Source organism: Bos indicus, chromosome 5 (assembly GCF_029378745.1).
Source record: "Bos indicus isolate NIAB-ARS_2022 breed Sahiwal x Tharparkar chromosome 5, NIAB-ARS_B.indTharparkar_mat_pri_1.0, whole genome shotgun sequence".
Classification (NCBI taxonomy): Eukaryota; Metazoa; Chordata; class Mammalia; order Artiodactyla; family Bovidae; genus Bos; species Bos indicus.
Genome location: NC_091764.1, coordinates 29,936,169 through 29,955,773, shown reverse-complemented (window position 1 = coordinate 29,955,773; position 19,605 = coordinate 29,936,169). Strand labels below are relative to the sequence as shown.

General features: G+C 44.5%; 1 protein-coding gene across 5 annotated transcripts in view; it reads right to left on the bottom strand.

The window, feature by feature from the left end:
* The window catches only part of RACGAP1 (Rac GTPase activating protein 1), a 37,343-nt gene extending 17,738 nt beyond the window's left edge, over window positions 1-19,605 (bottom strand). Inside the window, exons 1-2 of one of the 5 annotated variants that reach the window (XM_070789140.1) lie at window positions 19,517-19,605; window positions 156-244 (exon numbers count right to left, since the gene is read on the bottom strand). In XM_070789140.1, coding sequence (XP_070645241.1) covers window positions 156-244; window positions 19,517-19,569 — 142 coding nt within the window. In that variant the 5' untranslated portion in view covers window positions 19,570-19,605. Of the gene's footprint in view, window positions 1-155; window positions 245-6,368; window positions 6,632-7,600; window positions 7,810-8,034; window positions 8,185-19,516 lie in introns of those variants that run through there. The other 4 variants (XM_070789141.1, XM_070789144.1, XM_070789142.1 and 1 more) reach the window with 4 other exon arrangements.

The window sequence follows — 19,605 nt, the reverse complement described above, 5'->3', positions numbered from 1 at the left end:
TGAAGCTTTGACCACAAATAACTGACCATTGTTTTTTTTTTAGGTAACTCAAAATGAAAAACAATTTTAGGGTTGGAACACACTTAGGCTATGTAGAAAGCCCAAATCTGAAATCTGTTTTTTCTCTCCTCACAGGCCATCTCAGAATGACTTACGGAGTTCATTTCCTTCACTGAGAATCTCCACCCGGCGTACAAGCTGCTCAAACAGATTCCGCATATTCAGCATCGTAGTATCCATCTTCCTGCCAAGAAATCAAATATACATTAGGGGTCCTGCCATCTCCCCCAGACAAAAGATTCAGTAGCAATCCAGCACAGTGATCAGTGACTAACATCTGGACTCATCCATGTGTAAGCTACCACTATGAGAATCTCAAGTCAACAACTGATGTTTTGTGTAATCCTTATTATAAAAACAAAGTTAGAATGTTTAAGACTCATTTGAAAATTACAAAAGCATTTCAGTCCCCTGAATGTAACACCCCTTGCTGCCTACTTCTTTTCCTCCATTCTACAATCACTTTGGAGCTGAGAAGAAAGCAATTAGGGACAAGTGTGTTAGTTTATTACTAGGTGATCAACTACTTAGTCGAGCCTAATGATTAATATAACATTTTTGCCACTTTAATCCTGCTGTACTTTGAAGACTTTCAATGTAACTTGAAAGGTTTATTTTTAATTTCATTTTTAGCTAGTACCCATGTGGCAACTGCCTTTTAAAATGCAGGACATGGTCAGCACATTTCCTACCAACGGCACAGATGACGTCACACGAGCGATTAAGTGGGGAAATCGCCAGCTCAGCAGCACAAGAATTATTTCTGTAATGCAGGCTCTCTGCTGGACTGCGTGCAGGGACTATGTCTAATAAATTTGTACTAAGTATAGGCAAAGGATTATGTTGTACCACATTCTGGCATCAAGGAGACAATACACCACCTTCACAGCTAGAAGGGCAAAGGAAAAATCATTTGCTACTGTGTTCTGTAATAGTGAATTTCAAGCTTCATATTTCCCCCCTAAAGACTTGCTGATATTACATTAAAAATGGTGTCCTTACAGGCAGTTCTGTTCCAAATAGACTTTAACTGGGAACACTTTGAGGAAATAAGATCTTAACAGTTGAGAAAGAAAGACATCAGTGCGATGTTATGAAAATTATCAAGGAAATGAAATTAAAAAATCAAATTTCATTTGAAAACTGAACGTCCTCCGAAACACCATTAAAGGATTCTTCTTATGTTCTCCTAATCATCCCTTGAATGTTCTAGTCCAGGTCCTCTTTCATGCATCTAAATAAAATTTTAAGAACTCTTTTATGAAGGATTAGTGACTTTACAGTGTTTGTAACATTGTACTATAAGCTATAAGGGCAAGAAAGGGGAGGGAAAACCAAAGGAAAAAGGAATATATAAACATTAAGATTTTCTATTAAATGCTACAGAATTACTCATTTGTACTTGTATGATGATTGCTCTAATAGCAAAAAAGCTTTCAATTCCAAGCTTGGATGCAATATATACCTGAATCAGGGCCGGAAACCAAGATTTTCAAACGGCAATGTATCTGTTCCAAGCTACATAATAATCACAGCAAGCTGCTAAGCAACCAGACCGACAAATTTATTACAAAGCTCTTTCTCTAAACTAGAAACAAAACTACAAGACTAGTATTAAAACTGGTAGGAAAAGATGCAGAAGTCACAGAGATGCCCTTGGGTTTTAACAATATGACCAAAGAAAGGCAAATACATCTCTGTGCTACAGGACAGAAAACAGGGATAGGGCGTTCAGTAGCCTATTCAAATGATGAATTCCTTTGGCTCCCAATAAAAATCAAAGTCGGTGGTCAGTTTTAATATGGGGTTATTATTCGTGTCTATCGTCTCTTCCCTCATCTGTATAATCTGACATTGTACAACAGTGAGCTCAGTACACAGAAGAACTTCTACTTCACTAGGAATGCAGAAAAGATTCAATCCCTGGGTTGGGAAGATTCCCCTGGAGGAGGAAATAGCAATCCCCACCAGTATTCTAGCCTGGGAAATCCCATGGACAGAGGAGCCTGGCGGGCTACAGTCCATGGGGTTGCAAAGAGTCAGACACGACTGAGCACACAAGCAGAAAAGGAAAATTCGACAGTGCAACTAGAATACCGAAAACTGGTCATTAAAAAAAAAATCAGAGGACTTTTACGACTTAAATGACAACAATCTGATTCTCTGTCCCCTTTAAGAGAAATTCTTTATTTTCTCAAGTTCCTCTATTCTTGTTTCACTATTTTCTTGTGTACACCACTCCCTAGAGTGAGCACTGTGTGGAGGTACTTTCTTGAAAACACAACTTGATTCCTGAAAAGACTAAAGACACAGAGTACCTACTTGGGGACATCTCACTGTAGTAACTGTGATTTCACACAACTACCCCAATCTACATTGTTCTCCTAACAGGATGCCTAGTACCTAGGAGACAGCTGTTTCAATGTATCCAACTACCCCATTTGAGTCATTGCATAGCTACAGACAGCCCCCCCATTTCTCTCTCTGGCCCTCAGCTCTCCCTCCGCTGACTCAATCCTATAGCTCTCAATTCGGGATGACTTGGATGCCGAGCTTGATTTTGAAAACATCCTTCCCTCACATATATTATCAACTACTCTACCCACTGACCTACCCTGGTCCTCCTCCTCCTGACATCAAACTTTGATTTTCTTATTTTTATCATTCTCCCAGTCACTCAGTTTCAAACCTCAGAGTCACCTTAAGTTACTCCCTTTCCTACAAATATAGTCACCGAACTTTGTGGATTCTTCTCTCATGCATGTTACAGCCAGCCCCTCAACACATGCAGGTCATTAACATTCACTTCAACTGACCTCTCTGGTCCCAATCTTTCCTCAACTGCTTTGCTCACGTGGCACATTCATCTTGTACTCTATTTTAACTTCACCAGCTATGTCCCAGCTAGACTCTAAATTTGAAAGGAGAAACCTTACATTTGGAACTAAATTGCAAAGGCTCAGTATTTAAAAAAAAAAAAAAGAAAAAAAACACTTGATAAATTGAAGCCAGAGAACAAACTCATGAATGAATACAGACACATTCCCCACCATGATTTAATTGTCAAAAGCATTTCCATTCTACCTGAACATGTTTAATATACATGGAAACAAAGAAAACAGTTAAATAAAGGTGACAGAAGCCCTAGGATAAACTTTTAGTTTTTATTTACCTGTTGTATAACCGTGGATAAGTCACTTAAAATTCTGAAACACATCTATAAATGGGAACAAAAATACTTGCCATATTTGCCTCAAAGAATTCTACAAATTAATGGAGATAAAAGTTTTATACTGTATAAAGCAAACCTCACAATAAGACTATAGGGTATTAGAGTGGGTATAAATTTTTTGGTTTTGTTTTTGTGTGATTGTTGTTAGTTACATCCTAGAATAGTGATTAGCAAACCACAGCTGGACTTCAAATCAAAAACGGAGGAGACAGTAAAATTTGACATGGTCTAGGCTCTTAAACAAGCTCTTCTACATGAGCCTCATAGCATCTGAGAAGAGCTAGTTTTTCCTCTAAGACAGAATTACTTTGGGCAATCCAAATAGCACCAGAAAATATAATCCTCTTCACTTTGTATGCTGGGGAACTATGTATTTTTATTTGTGTTCTATAGAAGTGACTCTAAGGAATTATTTATAGATGACAAAAATATCTTTCTGTATCAGTACTAACCCTGATATCTTGACAAGTTGAAATTTACTCATTCTATTCAGTATCAACTAAAAATCGTGTTAATTTTCCTGCTGGGTCACATCTTCACCCTCATGAATACTTGTTTATTTCTCCCCCTTTATTATTTAGCTCATAGCTAGGAGATACACTAATGTGAACGGAAACACAAACAAAGTCATATTGTAGTACATTGCTGCGCAGCTGTAAAACAGCTGTCACTTTTTCACTACAGAGGCGGCTGTCTTCTGGGAAAGCTGAAATGATCCTTGTGTGTAGCAAGGAAATCAGTTTGTGGAGCACTTTAAACAAAAAGGTGCTAGAGAATCTCAGCTGTTATTGATGAGAAGCCCCAGAGGTGGAGAAGTCACTATGTTACAGATTCCCAATCTGTGAGTATCCTTAAGGGAGCAATTTGGCATCACCAGGAAAGAGTCTCAGCTTGATGTGATTGCTCTGAGTCCCCAATTTAATTTCAATCACCCAGCCAAGAGAACAGACATCATCCTTCAGAATAACAGACTATTGCAGATCTTACTGCAGAGTATCCTGGGAAAAGTCTCTATCCTCTTCTTCCTCCCCCTACAAATAACATTATTAAGAGACCTATACATCAGGTTTTAGATGCATCAAGAGTGTTAAATATTGTAAGACAAAGCAATGAGTTTTTCAGGAAAGAGTTTTGATGAAAAACATTCTCACAAACGTTACTAAATCCAAAGAGTCCCAAGAAATTAACAATACCAGTTCTCTGCTGCCAAGGAAAAACATCCCCTAAGACTGTCTCAATACTACAAAATGCTTTCATATGAAAGTTATTTCAGAACAATTCTTTTTCCCAAATGTCCAGCTTTTGCTTCACCATATCAAAGCCTCTATTCAATTGGCAGGCAGAAGGAATATCTTGAAAACAAATGTTCTCATGAGCAAGTCAACTGCAGAAAGAGTAAACAGAACACCTTCAGTCCAACATGAATGAAGATTAAAATACGGAATAAGAGGGAATTCCCTGGCAGTCCAGCAGTTAGGGCTCTGCACTTTCACTGCGGAGGGCCCAGCTATCCTGGTGGGGGAACTAGGATCCCACAAGCCCGTGCAGTACGCCCCCCCCAAAAAAAAAGCAGAACGAGACAAATTACTATTTTTCATAAAATCATTACCAGTTCATTATACTAAGTTCTCCTTTTATTCTTTTTCTTCTGTGAATTCTTTCCATTCCAAAGTGTTCCATTCTTCAGGGTCTAATGTAAGTATTATCAACTTATGGAAAGCGTTCCATAATCATTTTAGTATAAAACAACCTCTTTATTATCTAAAACACTCATCTGGCAGATATAAAACGCTGCCTCATACTGTTAATTTTCTCTGTTCAAAAAAAAAGTAACATTTTTTAATGGTGAAACTAAAACCTCACCACCCTGAACTCAATGCACCTCCCTAAGTAATCTTTGCCCATTATGCACTCATATTTCATAGAACTGCAATCATAGATTTATATATTCTTACTTTTTTCTACCATGTTTCCATTAAGTTGCAAGAAGTTGATAAACATTTATTTAACTGTTCTCTTCCTTGAACATTTGGGTAATTCTGTTTACCTCTACTTAGAATTTTTCAGATGGTCACTCCCTCACTTTCTTCAGGTATTTATTCAAATGTCATTTACTCATACAAGCCGCCCAAAAGCACATGAAAAGATGTTCAACATCACTAATTATTAGAGAAATGCATATCAAAATCACAATGAGGTACCACCTCACACAAGTCAGAATGGCCATCATTAAAAAGTCTGCAAATAACAAATGCTAGAGAGGGTATGGAGAAAAGGGAACCTTCCTGCGCTGTTGGCAGGATTATAAACTGGAGCAGCCACTATGGAAAAAACAGTACGGAAGGTCCTGAAAAACTAAAAACAGACTTGCCATATGATTTGGTAATCCCACTCCTGGGCATATATCCAGAAAAAAACAATGGTTTGAAAAATATATGTACCCCAATGTTCACAGCAGCACTATTTACAATAGCTATGACATGGACACGACCTAAATGCCCATCAACAGATGCATGGATAAAGAAGGGGCATGTACGGGTGTGTGTGTATATAATATATATACACATATATATATTACACATAATATATACACACACACCTATGTATATACACACACACACAGTAGAATACTACTCAGCCCTGAATGAAATAATGCCATCTGCAGCAACATGGATGGACCTAGAGATTATCATACTAAGTGAAGGAAATCGGAAAAAGACAAATACCATATGACATTGCTTATATGTAAAATCTAAAATACAGCACAAATGAACTTATTTATGAAACAGAAATGGAAAACCAACTTATGGCAACCAAAAACGAAAGAAAGTGAAAGGAAAGTGAAGTCAGTCAGTCGTGTCCGACTCTTTGCGACCCCATGGACTGTAGCCTACCAGGTTCCTCCATCCATGGGATTTTCCAGGCAAGAATACTGGAGTGGGTTGCCATTCCCTTCTCCAGGAGATCTTCCCGACCCAGGGACTGAACCCGGGTCTCCTGCACTAAGAGGGTGGGATAAATTAGGAGTTTGGGATTAGCAGATACAAACAACTATACATAAAACAGACAAACATACAAAGTCCTACTGTATAGCTGCTGCTGCTGCTGCTGCTGCTAAGTTGCTTCAGTCGTGTCCAACTCTGTGAGACCCCATAGACGGCAGCCCACCAGGCTCCCCCGTCCCTGGGATTCTCCAGGCCAGAACACTGGAGTGGGTTGCCATTTCCTTCTCCAATGCATGAAAGTGAAAAGTCAAAGTGAAGTCGCTCAGTAGTGTCCCACTCCTAGCGACCCCATGGACTGCAGCCCACCAGGCCCCTCCGTCCATGGGATTTTCCAGGCAAGAGTACTGTATAGCAGGACCTGTAATTATCCATAATGGAGAAAATCCATAATGGAAAAAAATATGAAAAAGAACATGATTCACTTTGCTGTAACCAGAAACTAACACAACACTGTCAATCAACTACACTTCAATTAAAAAAAACATTGTCCCATTGTTAACCACCCTTTCAAATTGCATCTTTCCCCCCAAACTCCTGCTTTACTTTGCTCAAAAAAATTTATCTACATCTAACATATTTACATATTAACTGACTTATTTGGATTATTGTTTGTCTCCCCACTAGTTTAACGTCCAAGAAGGCAGAGATTTTTGCTCACTGATGAGTTTCTGGTGCCTAGAACAATGACTGACATTTGGCAAATGATGATAAAATATTCAATGAACGAATAAGCTGAACATCACTACGGACAGTGTTTTTCTTCAAGTGGCCATGTTCCTTAAAAATGCACTTCCAAGGCTTGGAGTACCAAGTTAGATGGTAAAAAAAATCTCTTATGACTCTTGATAAATGGTGCAAAATATTTTCTAAAAGGGCCGGACTAACGTATTCTCAACAGTGTAAAGGCCTACTATATTCACCACAGTTATCTTTCTAAGTTCTATTAGCACAAATAAGTTGCAAGCTCATTTAAAGCCAAGTAAGACTGTCTTGTACTTAATTTTGCACTGAATGCCTGTTGAATGATTAACCTATAGGAAAGGCGTCTTCCCTAAACATTTTCAATAACTCGAAAGCTCACCCACCACATTAAAGAGTACGATGACGTTTCTTTAAAAATAAGCTTATCTTCCCACCCAACCCACAATCCTATACACTCCCTCCTATAGACTCCCTCTGTAGATGAGTCTATAGGATCTAGATATGAACAGGGATCTATGTGAAAGGATAAAGTAAGGCCTTGCTGTTTCTAAGGCTGAGATTTTAATGAGAAAGGCAAATGTCATCATTTCCCGAGACTCACACAGCCCACTAGAAAGTGGGGCTCCACTCCAAGCCGCCTCGGCCTCTAGAACACCAGGGCTTTTCCCATTGAAAAAGTTTTGTTCCTCCGAAAAGAACCGTCGAAAAAGTCTTGCTACCCCACCTACTTTCTGTCTTTAAGTGAAAGCCATTTATTTGGGGTAGCTTCTGCCCTGTTGAAGTCACCATCTCAAAAAGACGCCCCCGGCTTTCCACAAAACATGGCGCCACGAAAGAACCCCCCCACTCCCTAAGTAAAGCCCGCTCAGGCCGCCCGCGCCCCCGGCCGGAGGAGGGCCGCGGAGGAGGAGCTGTTGGTGCCGGCCTCCCCCTACCCCGACCCCGTGAGGGCCACAGCTCACCAACCGGGGACGCCTCCCTCCCCCAAAAGACCCAGCGCCACAAACACCTCTCCTCGCAACCCCCGACACCCACCTTTTCGGGTCCGCCTGGCCCCACCCGGGCGGCCTTCTACTTCCCTCCGCGTCTCACCCAACGGCAGAACAGCACCGCGCCGCTAGGCCAGGTTTGAAATCCTGCACCAACCAATCACAGAGAAATTTATTCCTCCCGCGGTGTTTCCCCCCGCCCACGCTCTGACGCACACGCCAGGGCAACGGAGAAGGGCGGGGACACAAGAGTGGGCATGCGCGTTCTGATAGAGCGAGGCCAAAGGCACCCATCTTGACTAAGGTCAACAGTTTTGGGGGTTTTCTTTCTCCCTTCGCCCCACTCCCTCCGGAACACTTTCTTGAAGGCATTCAAGATACCATGTTGACTAAAGGCAAATGATACTTTTTGAGGGCAAATTTTTCTGGGCCTGTTTTCCCCAGACCCGGAAATAGGACTTTTGGAAATTCTTAACTGAGAAGTGGATAATCTCTCCATTCAATAGGAAGAATTTCGGAAGATTTACTGAGCCGACAGTTCAGTTCAGTTCAGTCCCTCAGTCGACTCTGCGACCCCATGGACTGCAGCTCGCCAGGCCTCCCTGTCCATCACCAACTCCCGGAGTTTACTCAGACTCATGTCCGTGGAGTCGGTGATGCCATCCAACCATCTCATCCTCTGTCGTCCCCTTCTCCTCCCACCTTCAATCTTTCCCAGCATCAGGGACTTTTCAAATGAGTCAGTTTGCATCAGGTGGCCAAAGTATTGGAATTTCAGCTTCAGAATCAGTCGTTCCAATGAATATTCAGGACTGATTTCCTTTAGAATGGATTGGTTGGATCCCCTTGCAGTCCAAGGGACTCTCAAAGAGTCTTCTCCAGCTGCTGCTGCTGCTGCTGCTAAGTCGCTTCAGTCGTGTCCAACTCTGTGCGACCCCATAGACAGCAGCCCACCAGGCTCCGCCGTCCCTGGGATTCTCCAGGCAAGAACACTGGAGTGGGTTGCCATTGCCTTCTCCAATGCATGAAGGTAAAAAGTGAAAGTGAAGTCGCTCAGTCCTATCCGACTCTTCGCAACCCCACGGACTGCAGCGTACCAGGCTCCTCTGTCCATGGGATTTTCCAGGCAAGAGTACTGGAGTGGGGTGCCATTGACAGGCCATCAATTCTTCGGCGCTCAGCTTTCTTTATAGTCCAACTCTCACATCCATACATGACTACTGGAAAAACCATAGCTTTGACTAGGCGGACCTTTGTTGGCAAAATAATGTCTCTGCTTTTTAATATGCTGTCTAGATTGGTCATAACTTTTCTTCCAAGGAGTAAGCGTCTTTTAATTTCATGGCTGCAGTCACCATCTGCAGTGATTTTGGAGCCCCCCAAAATAAAGTCTGTCACTGTTTCCATTGCTTCCCCATCTATTTGCCATGAAGTTATGGGACTAGATGCCATGATCTTAGTTTTCTGAATGCTGAGTTTTAAGCCACTCTCCTCTTTCACTTTCATCAAGAGACTCTTTAGTTCTTCACTTTCTGCCATAAGGGTGGTGTCATCTGCATATCTGAGATTATTGATATTTCGCCTGGCAATCTTGATTCCAGCTTGTGCTTCATGCAGCCAGGATTTCTCATGATGTACTCTGCATATAAGTTAAATAAGCAGGGTGACAATATACAGCCTTGATGCACTCCTTTCCTGATTTGGAACCAGTCTGTTGTTCCATATCCAGTTCTAACTGTTGCTTCCTGACCTGCATACAGATTTCTCAGGATACAGGTCAGGTGGTCTGGTATTTCTGTCTCTTTAAGAATTTTCCACAGTTTGTTGTGATCCACACAGTCAAAGGTTTTGGCATAGTCAAAAATGCAGAAGTAGATGTTTTTTCCAGAACTCTCTTGCTTTTTCAATGATCCAACAGATGTTGCAATTTGATCTCTGGTTCCTCTGCCTTTTCTAAATCCAGCTTGAACATCTGGAAGTTCACAGTTCACATGCTGTTGAAGCTTGGCTTGGTGAATTTTGAGCATTACTTTGCTAGCATGTGAGATGAGTGCAATTGCACAGTAGTTTGAACATTCTTTGGCATTGCCTTCCTTTGGGATTGAAATGAAAACTGACCTTTTCCAGTCCTGTGGCCACAGCTGAGTTTTCCAGATTTGCTGGCATATTGAGTGCAGTACTTTCACAGCATCATCTTTTAGGATTTGAAATAGGTGAACTGAAATTCCATCACCTCCACTAGCTTTGTTCATAGTGATGCTTCCTAAGGCCCACTTGACTTCACTTTCCAGGATGTCTGGCTCTAGGTGAGTAATCACACCATCATGGTTATCTGGGTCATGAAGATCTTTTTTGTATAGTTCTTCTGTGTATTCTTGCCACCTCTTCTTAATATCTTCTGCTTCTGTTAGGTCCCTACCATTTCTGTCCTTTATTGTGCCCATCTTTGCATGAAATGTTCCCTTGGTATCTCTAATTTTCTTGAAGAGGTCTCTAGTCTTTCCCATTATATTGTTTTCCTCTATTTCTTTGCATTGCTCGCTGAGGAAGGCTTTCTTATCTCTTCTTGCTATTCTTTGGAACTCTGCATTTAGATGGGTATATCTTTCCTTTTCTCCTTTGCCTTTTGCTTCTCTTCTTTTCACAGCTATTTGTAAGGCCTCCTCAGACAAGAGAGTTTACATTACAACCACACAGCACAGATCTCTACTGATCCTTACAACACATAATATTGTTGTTGTTCAGTCACTAAATCCTGTCCAACTCTTTGAGATACCATGAATTGCAGCATGCCAGGCTTCTCTGTCCATCACTATCTCCTTGAGTTTGCTCAAACTCGTGTCCATTGAGACAGTGATGCCATCCAACCATCTCATCCTCTGTCATCCCCTTCTCCTCTTGCCCTCAATTTTTCCCAGCATCAGGGTCTTTTCCAGTGTCAGCTTTTCACATCAGGTGGCCAAAGTATTGGAGCTTCAGCTTCAGTCCTCCCAATGAATATTCAGGGTTGATTTCCTTTTAGGATGGACTGGTTGGATCTCCTTGCAGTCAAAGGGACTCTCAAGAGTCTTCTCCAACACCACAGTTCAAAAAGCATCAATTCTTCGGCACTCAGGTTTCTTTATAGTCCAACTCTCACATCCATACATGACTACTGGAAAAACCATAGCTTTGACACATGTAATGTACGCTAGCAAAGAATGACCAGACTAGGAAGGGATGGGACTTTATCCTATAACTGACACAATGACAAGATAATAGGGCCTGGGTTGACTCTGATTATGCTTGCATTTTACATAGGTCGTGTGCTCAAATGGGGGCTTCCCTGATGGCTCAGTAGTAAAGAATCCACCTGCAACGCAGGAGACTGCCTGCAGTGCAGGAAACCTGGGTTGGGAAGATCCCCTGGAGAAGGAAATGGAAACTCACTCCAGTATTCTTGCCCAGAAAATGTCATGGATAGAGGAATGTGGCAGGCTACAGTTCATAGGCTCGCAAGCCTTGGACATGACTTAGTGACTAAACCACAACCACCATGCTCAAATGGCATGGAGGTTTGTTTAGAGAGGGGAAAATCTGAAAGTAGAAAGACTTGCTTCATTGTTAGGGAGAGGACACAAGCTGAATTAGACAAGTGGCAGTGGGAATGGAAAGGAGGGAACAGGTGGCAAAGATATTCATGAAATGAAATGGATTTATTAAATGATTAGGGGTTGAGGGAGAGAAGGGGATGTAAAATGACTCAGTTCTCACCTTCTCCCCTTCACCCCTTATCCAATTACTTAAAACAAGTCTTTTTAAAAAAATATTCTTTTATTTTTTTCTTTTATCACTTGGCTGCGCTGGGTCTTACTTGCTGGTGCCCAGGCTTCTCATTGTGGTGGCAGAGTGCAGGCTCTAGGGCACGCGGGCTCAGGAGTTGCCACTTTCGGGTTTTCTAGAGCACAGGGACTCCAGTAGCAGTGGCCTGTGAGATTCATCACCCCATGGCATGTGGAATCTTCTCAGGCCAGGGATCAAACCTGTGTCCCCTGCATCGGCAGGTGGATTCTTAACCACTGGACTACCAGAGAAGTCCTACTTCAGCGCAGTTCTTAAGTATCTGTTTGTATGTATCCACTTCTTCCTACCTTCTCCACCTTAATCCCAACTCAGTTGTCCAAGCCATCAGTGAATCTGGTTACCCTTCACTTGCATTTTTTACACCCTGAATGATCTTTTAAGAATGTAATTCTAATCATGCTTCTCTCTTGTTTAAAACCATTAATGACTTCAACTTCCTCCTCAATAAAGACCAAAATCCTTAACAAGGCTCTCCTAACCTGGCCCTGGCTTGCCCTTAGAGCTGCATTTCGTGACCCTCTGGCATTTCCAGCTCCTCTTTCCCACCGCCACAGCCTCTTCACCTGGCTAAATTTTCCTAATCCTTTGCAGCAGCTGAGATGTTTTCTGCCTTGCTCAGGGAGGTCTCCGAGGCCTAGAGCCACGCCTTTCCCTATAAGCTTCCCTAGAACGACTTCCTCCCACAGGTCAGCTCATCTTTTTCATCTTCCTGGTTCTTCTAGTCACCAACTATATGGACTTTTAGAAGCCATCTGTGCCTTTGCTCACTTGTCTAGGAACCTATTTCATAGATAAGTGAGCTGTCCATATAAAACACTTTGCACAGTTTCTGGCACACAGTGAGTGCCCAGCAAATATTCCTGATTTTACCCACAAGACCATAAACGTCCAGAGAACAGAGATTGTACTCCTCTAATTTACTGCTATAATCTCTTGCTTTTGCAGCTCCAATAAATAGTCATGTGAGGGAGCAGAGGTGCATTCAATAAGACAGTGGGAGCATTCCACCCCACCATCCAAACTCTGTGTCCCAAATGATGGGTGAGGGTTGGTGATACTGACACCCCATTCCTCCCTTCCCCCAAAGCACCACCACACCCCTCCCATTCCATTCAACCCCCTTCCCTGCTACACCAGCCCTTGAAAATGTGTGTGTGTGTGTGTGCATATGTGTGTAAGTGTGTGTGTGTGTGTGTGTGTGTGTGTGTAGGGATGTTTTAAACCCCTTTCTTCTCAAACTGTAGTTCTCTGGGTAGGGAGGCATCCTGGAGCTGTGATGGGAAAAGCATGAGAACTGATGCCAGAAAGCACAGATTCGATTCCCGGCCCTGCCACTTATTAGAGGGGAGATGTTGGCCTGGTTATTTAATCTCTCGCGTTGGGAGAGCCCCACGCACCGGGTGATTCGGAGGAACCAGCGAGGTAATGGTTGTAGAAGGGCCTCTGCCTGCTGTACCGCGCCGTCGAAGGATGCATTAGCACCGTTACGCCCGCCCTCGCCCTACCCGCTCCCCCGGCCGCCGCGGCGCGCCGGAGCCGCTAATGGGATTTATGCTAATGCGAGGACGCGGATGGCCGGTCGAGCGCGCGGCCCCGCCACCCCGGCGCCCCACCTCGAGTCGGGCGGGCCGCCTGCCCAGAAGTCGCGACCGGGAAGCCGGCACCGTCGGTCGCTGGGCAGTAGCGGGGTGGGGGGGATGGGAAGGCCGGGCGGGGCTGGAGGAGACGCGGCCCTGGCGGCGGGCCGTCTGGTTGCCGCCCAGTGTTTGTCTTCATCCTCTCCCCATTTCGGCTTTTATCTCCCAATTCCTTCTCATTTGCTCACCATCTCTACAGGTCTTACTCCCTACCTCCATTCGAGAATCACTGTTCCCTTTGTCAATTACACCAGCCCGTGTGGAGCACTTAGGTGTACTTACGTGTACGGTGTACTGCGCCCTACACACGGCGCAGAGTACGGAGATGCGGAGTGTGTCCCCAGGGGTTCGGGGCGGGGGAGCAAGCCCTCTTCTGGCTGGGAATCAGGGAGGAAGAGGCATTTGAGTTGAGCCTGAGGAATGGATAGGATCCCAACGGGGAGGGGAATGGGAAGTGAAGTAGTCAGAAATGTTCAAAGATGGAGAAATTAATCCAGCGTGGCGGAAGTGCAAGAATCTTGATAGGGGGTGGTAAAGGCTGGAGGGAATTTTGGTATCACAGAATAAGAGACCTTGAATACCAAGCCGTCTAAGATAAGTTTAATTCTCCAGGCACTAGTGAGCCATTGAAGAGTTTTTTTTTTTTTAGCAAATGGCAAGTGAGAACTTCTTCTTGTTCTCTAGGAGAGGCACCAAAGCATATTGGTAAAATGCATGGGCTCAGGAGTTATATTGGCCCTGGTTCAAGGTCTGCTTCTATGGGCAGCTTGACTTGTCTGTGCCTCCATTTCTCTATGCATTAAATGGGAGTGATAATTATAGTTTAAAGGGCTGTTGGGAGGATTAAATGAGACAGTGTTTGCAAAACTCTTAGCACAGTGCCTGGCATATAGTAAGGGCTCCACATAAGTTTTAGTTCTTATTACTTTGTGTCTCCCTGTCTTTTGTTTTTCCTTTCTCTCTTCTGATGACCTCCCTCTCACTGAAAACAAAACAAATCTTCCCAAACCCATGTTTTTCCTGCCCCATGCCTAGGAATCACCCTCTCACAATGAATAATGTGTTGAATTAAATCAGACTCTAATACAACCAAGTCCCCTTATAGAAACACATCTGTGCCTCTCCCAGGTGCTCAGGTTCCTTAGACCCTTGCCTAGGGGAAGAGATGCATTTATTGAGGTCCTGAACTTCTTTCTGCTAAATTCCAGCCTCCTTAAAAGCCAAGACCACAGCACTTCCACGTGCCTGACCTTCAGTAGGTTCCTCCTCTAGACCAGGGGTTGTCAAGTATGCATCAGAATCCCCTCAAGGGTTCTTGTTGAAACAGGTTGCTGGGCCCACAGTTAGAGTTTCTGGTCATTAAGTCTTTGGTAGGGCCTGAGGACTTGCATTTCTAATGCATTTCCAGGTGATGCTGATGCTACTGATGGGGTGACTTCACTGAGAACCCAGTGCTCTAGAATTGCTGTTGAATGGCTACCCCCAAGAAAGTAAAGTAGCCTCACCACCCCTTTCCTGCCCAGCTGGTCATGAGAATCCAAAATATGTGTCCAAGGCCTAGAATCATGAAGAGTGAGACTAGGGAATTTTCTAAAAACTTCCCAAGTGATTCTGATGTGCAAACAAGTTTGAGACCCACTGGAAAATCCCATGGAAAGAGGAGCCTGGTAGGCTACAGTCCTTAGGGTCACAAAGAGTTGAATAGGACTGAGCGACTTCAATTGCACTCATCTCACATGCTAGTAAAGTAATGCTCAAAATTCTCCAAGCCAGGCTTCAGCAATATGTGAACCGTGAACTTCCTGATGTTCAAGCTGGTTTTAGAAAAGGCAGAGGAACCAGAGATCAAATTGCCAACATCCGCTGAATCATGGAAAAAGCAAGAGAGTTCCAGAAAAACATCTATTTCTGCTTTATTGACTATGCCAAAGCCTTTGACTGTGTGGATCACAATAAACTGTGGAAAATTCTTCAAGAGATGGGAATACCAGACCACCTGACCTGCCTCTTGAGAAATCTATATGCAGGTCAGGAAGCAACAGTTAGAATTGGACATGGAACAACAGACTGGTTCCAAATAGGAAAAGGACTACGTCAAGGCTGTATATTGTCACCCTGCTTATTTAACTTATATGCAGAGTACGTCATGAGAAACACAAGAAGACTGGAAGAAACACAAGCTGGAATCAAGATTGCCGGGAGAGATATCAATAACCTCAGATATGCAGATGACACCACTCTTATGGCAGAAAGTGAAGAGGAACTAAAAAGCCTCTTGATGAAAGTGAAAGAGGAGAGTGAAAAAATTGGCTTAAAGCTCAACATCAGAAAATGCAGATCATGGCATCTGGTCCCATCACTTCATGGGAAATAGATGGGGAAACAGTGGAAACGGTGTCAGACTTTATTTTTCTGGGCTCCAAAATCACTGCAGATGGTGACTGAAGCCATGAAATTAAAAGACGCTTACTCCTTGGAAGGAAAGTTATGACCAACCTAAATAGCATATTCAAAAGCAGAGACATTACTTTGCCAACAAATGTTCGTCTAGTCAAGGCTATGGTTTTTCCTGTGGTCATGTATGGATGTGAGAGTTGGACTGTGAAGAAGGCTGAGTGCCAAAGAATTGATGCTTTTGAACTGTGGTATTGGAGAAGACTCTTGAGAGTCCCTTGGACTGCAAGGAGATCCAACCAGTCCATTCTGAAAGAGATCATCTGGGGGATTTCTTTGGAAGGAATGATGCTAAAGCTGAAACTCCAGTACTTTGGCCACCTCATGGGAAGAGTTGACTCATTGGAAAAGACTCTGATGCTGGGAGGGATTAGGGGCAGGAGGAGAAGGGGACGACAAAGGATGAGATGGCTGGATGGCATCACTGACTCGATGGATGTGAGTCTGAGTGAACTCCGGGAGTTGGTGATGGACAGGGAGGCCTGGCGTGCTGGGATTCATGGGGTCACAAAGAGTCAGACACGACTGACTGAGCAACTGAACTGAACTGAACTGAACTGAGCTACTTCACTTTCACTTTTCACTTTTACCTTGTACTGCCCCCCATCCCCCCTCCCACCAACACTAGTATACTTCCCTTCTCATTGTGCCCACCTCAGCTGACCCAGCAAGCCCTACTGCCTGCCCATACTTCATTCAAAGGATGCTCAGCTACTCTGAGTTCAAGGTGGCTGGAACTGTAGGGAGACAGGCTGAGAAAAGGAAGAGGAAAGTAGCTGGTTCTGAAAAAAGGCCAGAGATTCATGTAAACTGTAACAGGTAGCAACACTACTAATTTTTAACCCTGAAAGTTAAGTCAAGAGCCAGTTCTCAGAGTCAGGCCTGGAATCAGATCTGGGCTCTCTCCATCTCTGTTCAACTTCTACTATCTGTTGATTTAAGGTTTAAAAAGGAGATCATGGATTCAAAGTTCTCTTCCCCAGCTGTTGCTGGGGAACTTTCACACACATTTCATTAGATTCTCTGAACAGTCCTATGGGACAAGCAAAGTATTATTCCCACAGAGAGGGGAAAGTTAAACTGCTAGTTCCCTCCCATTTTACAGACGACAAAGGTGAGTCTCAGAGAAGTGAAAAGACTTGTCTGAAGTCTGCGCAGTTTGGGTAAATTAGGGAAGTGCTGGAAGCAGAGCAGACTGTCATCTCTACTTATTCTCTGTTCCTTTGCTCTCTCCTTCCCCTGGGTCCCTTTTGCAGCCCTTCTAGGCTTGTTTTACCTGCTCTGAACAGAAGGAAGATGGGGTGCGCTCTCGGCACTTCTTGGGGACGGTCTTGCTCTCCTGCCCATCACCCAATCTTCTACCTGCAGCTTCCTCCCTAGTTAGGCCCCTGCCAAGTCGCTTCAGTTGTGTCCAACTCTGTGCGACCCCATAGACTGCAGCCTACCAGGCTTCTCTGTCCATGGGATTCTCCAGGCAAGAACACTGGAGTGGGTTGCCATTTCCTTCTCCAACGCATGAAAGTGGAAAGTGAAAGGGAAGTCACTTAGTCGTGTCTGACTCTTAGCGACCCCATGGACTGCAGCCCACCAGGCTCCTCCATCCATGGGATTTTCCGGGCAACAGTACTGGAGTGGGGTGCCATTGCCTTCTTCCAGTTAGGCCCCTATAGGACTGAAACTGGCAGTCCCTGGGGCACATATCTACCCTGAATTCAAATTCTGGTGCAACCGAATTTAAACAGACCTCTTCTGCTCTCCAGGCCTGTCTCCGCATCAGTGACATAAGGAGTGGTTTAAATCCATGGTTCCCAAATTTAGAGGCCTTGGAATAATCACAGGAGATTTATCCTGTGGCACCATAAAGACTATGAGTAACCCATCTGTGTGTAACTGATTGACTATGTGTAACTGTATGATTGCTGGGGGATGAATAAAATGCAAATGAGTTTTAATGATGAGATCCAGAACTCAGTCATTATGGTGCTTTCTCAATCAACAGATATCAAAAATACAACTGCTGGAATTCCCTGTCAGTCCAATGTTTAGGACTCAGCACTTTCACTGCCAAGGAACTGGGTTCAGCCCCCGTTGGAAATTAACATCTCGCAAGCCGTGCATCATGACCGCTCCCCAAAAAACAAAACAAAACAACACTAATAACATGTCAAGGTCTTGGAAGTGTTTTGGAATGAAAAAGTTTGGAAATCCTTTGGAGTTGAGCGGCCATCCTGCAAAACTACAAAAGGGAAGGGATTTTAGGCCACTAGGGGGCGCTGCATCCTGGAAACGACGTGGAAACGGGGTGAGAAAGCGGTTCCAAACTGGGAGAGGATACCACCCCGGTTCCAGTCCTGTGTCTAGAGACAATAACGAAGACATGTTACACATAAGGCTCTGTAAGGGAGATGTACAGATCTGAGGGAGGTAAGGGACCCAGAGGGGACCCAGCATATTGCATACACCTCAGTCACTCCCTTCTCGTTAGACCTGGAGCTCCAGTTCCTGGCCTGGCTCATAGGAAAGTTCTCACATTCCACTTCAGCTATCTTCAGACAAGGAAAGGAGGAGGAAAAAAAAGGTACCAACAAGGCACAGATGGCCATCCCGAGGGAGTGGTCTTGGCATGAACCTCCGGAGTGTGGGGAACAGATGGAGATCTGGGGAGGCAGGGACTCCTTTCTGAAGGAGTTGGGGAACAGTAAGAGAGGAGCAGAAAGTCAGTTCAGGCAGAGATTTTGTCTGAAAAAAGGAGTAATTATGAGAAGACCTCTGCTGAGATGTGGGCTGCCTCACCCGGCAGTAAGCAGCAGCAGCTCACTGCCAGACGGGATCGAGGCCAGCACCCTCCTCCACTTTCAGCCCCTCGCCCACCCCACCCCAGCCCTGCTGAACCCCGGGCAGAGCTCTGACCCAGCTCAGGCTCTCCAATCAGAAGTTTCTCCCTGGCAAGGGCCAGAGAACTTTGAAGAGAGAAGTGGATTTCCACACAATATACCCCCAAGGCTGAGGCCCTGTCACACTCAGACTGTCAGGATCCAGAAAACTTTCCAGCTTAACCTGAAGGTGCACTCAGACAGGCGCTCCCCATGACGCAACACAGGGGCTCTGCCCTGCCCTGGGACAGACAGGCACACACACACAAGCTCAGGCTTGATTTTAGCCAAGCAAATGAAAGACCCAGGGCCAGAACATTGCCTCACTCCCCCAACTTCTCCTCCCTGCCAAGCTCCACTCACCAGCTGTTCCTTTCTCACAGCCCTCAAAGGCTCAGAGCAGCAGATTCCTTCCCATAGTCGTCCCTTTGCCCTACCCGACCCCTGCCCCTCTTCCTGGGCTCTAGACACCAGCCCTGACCCCCAGGCTGAGTGTCTCTCAAGAGCCGCTCCTCCTGCCCTCCCAGACCCCCAGGCCTCCCACGAAGCCTTTTTGAGGTTGCCAAGCATGGTTGGAGGGCATCACCGATTCAGTGGATGTGAACTTGGGCAAACCCCAGGAGATAATGAAGGATAGGAAGGCGTGCTGCAATCCTTGGGGTTGCAAAGTGTCGGACACGACTTGGCAACGGAACAACAACCACAGAACCTGAGTGCTCACCTAAGCAGCGAAGACCAGAAAGAGAGGCAGCCAGGGGAGCACGGGGGCTTCATACCGGCGAGGCTTCTTGGGCAGCAGAGTGGACAGAG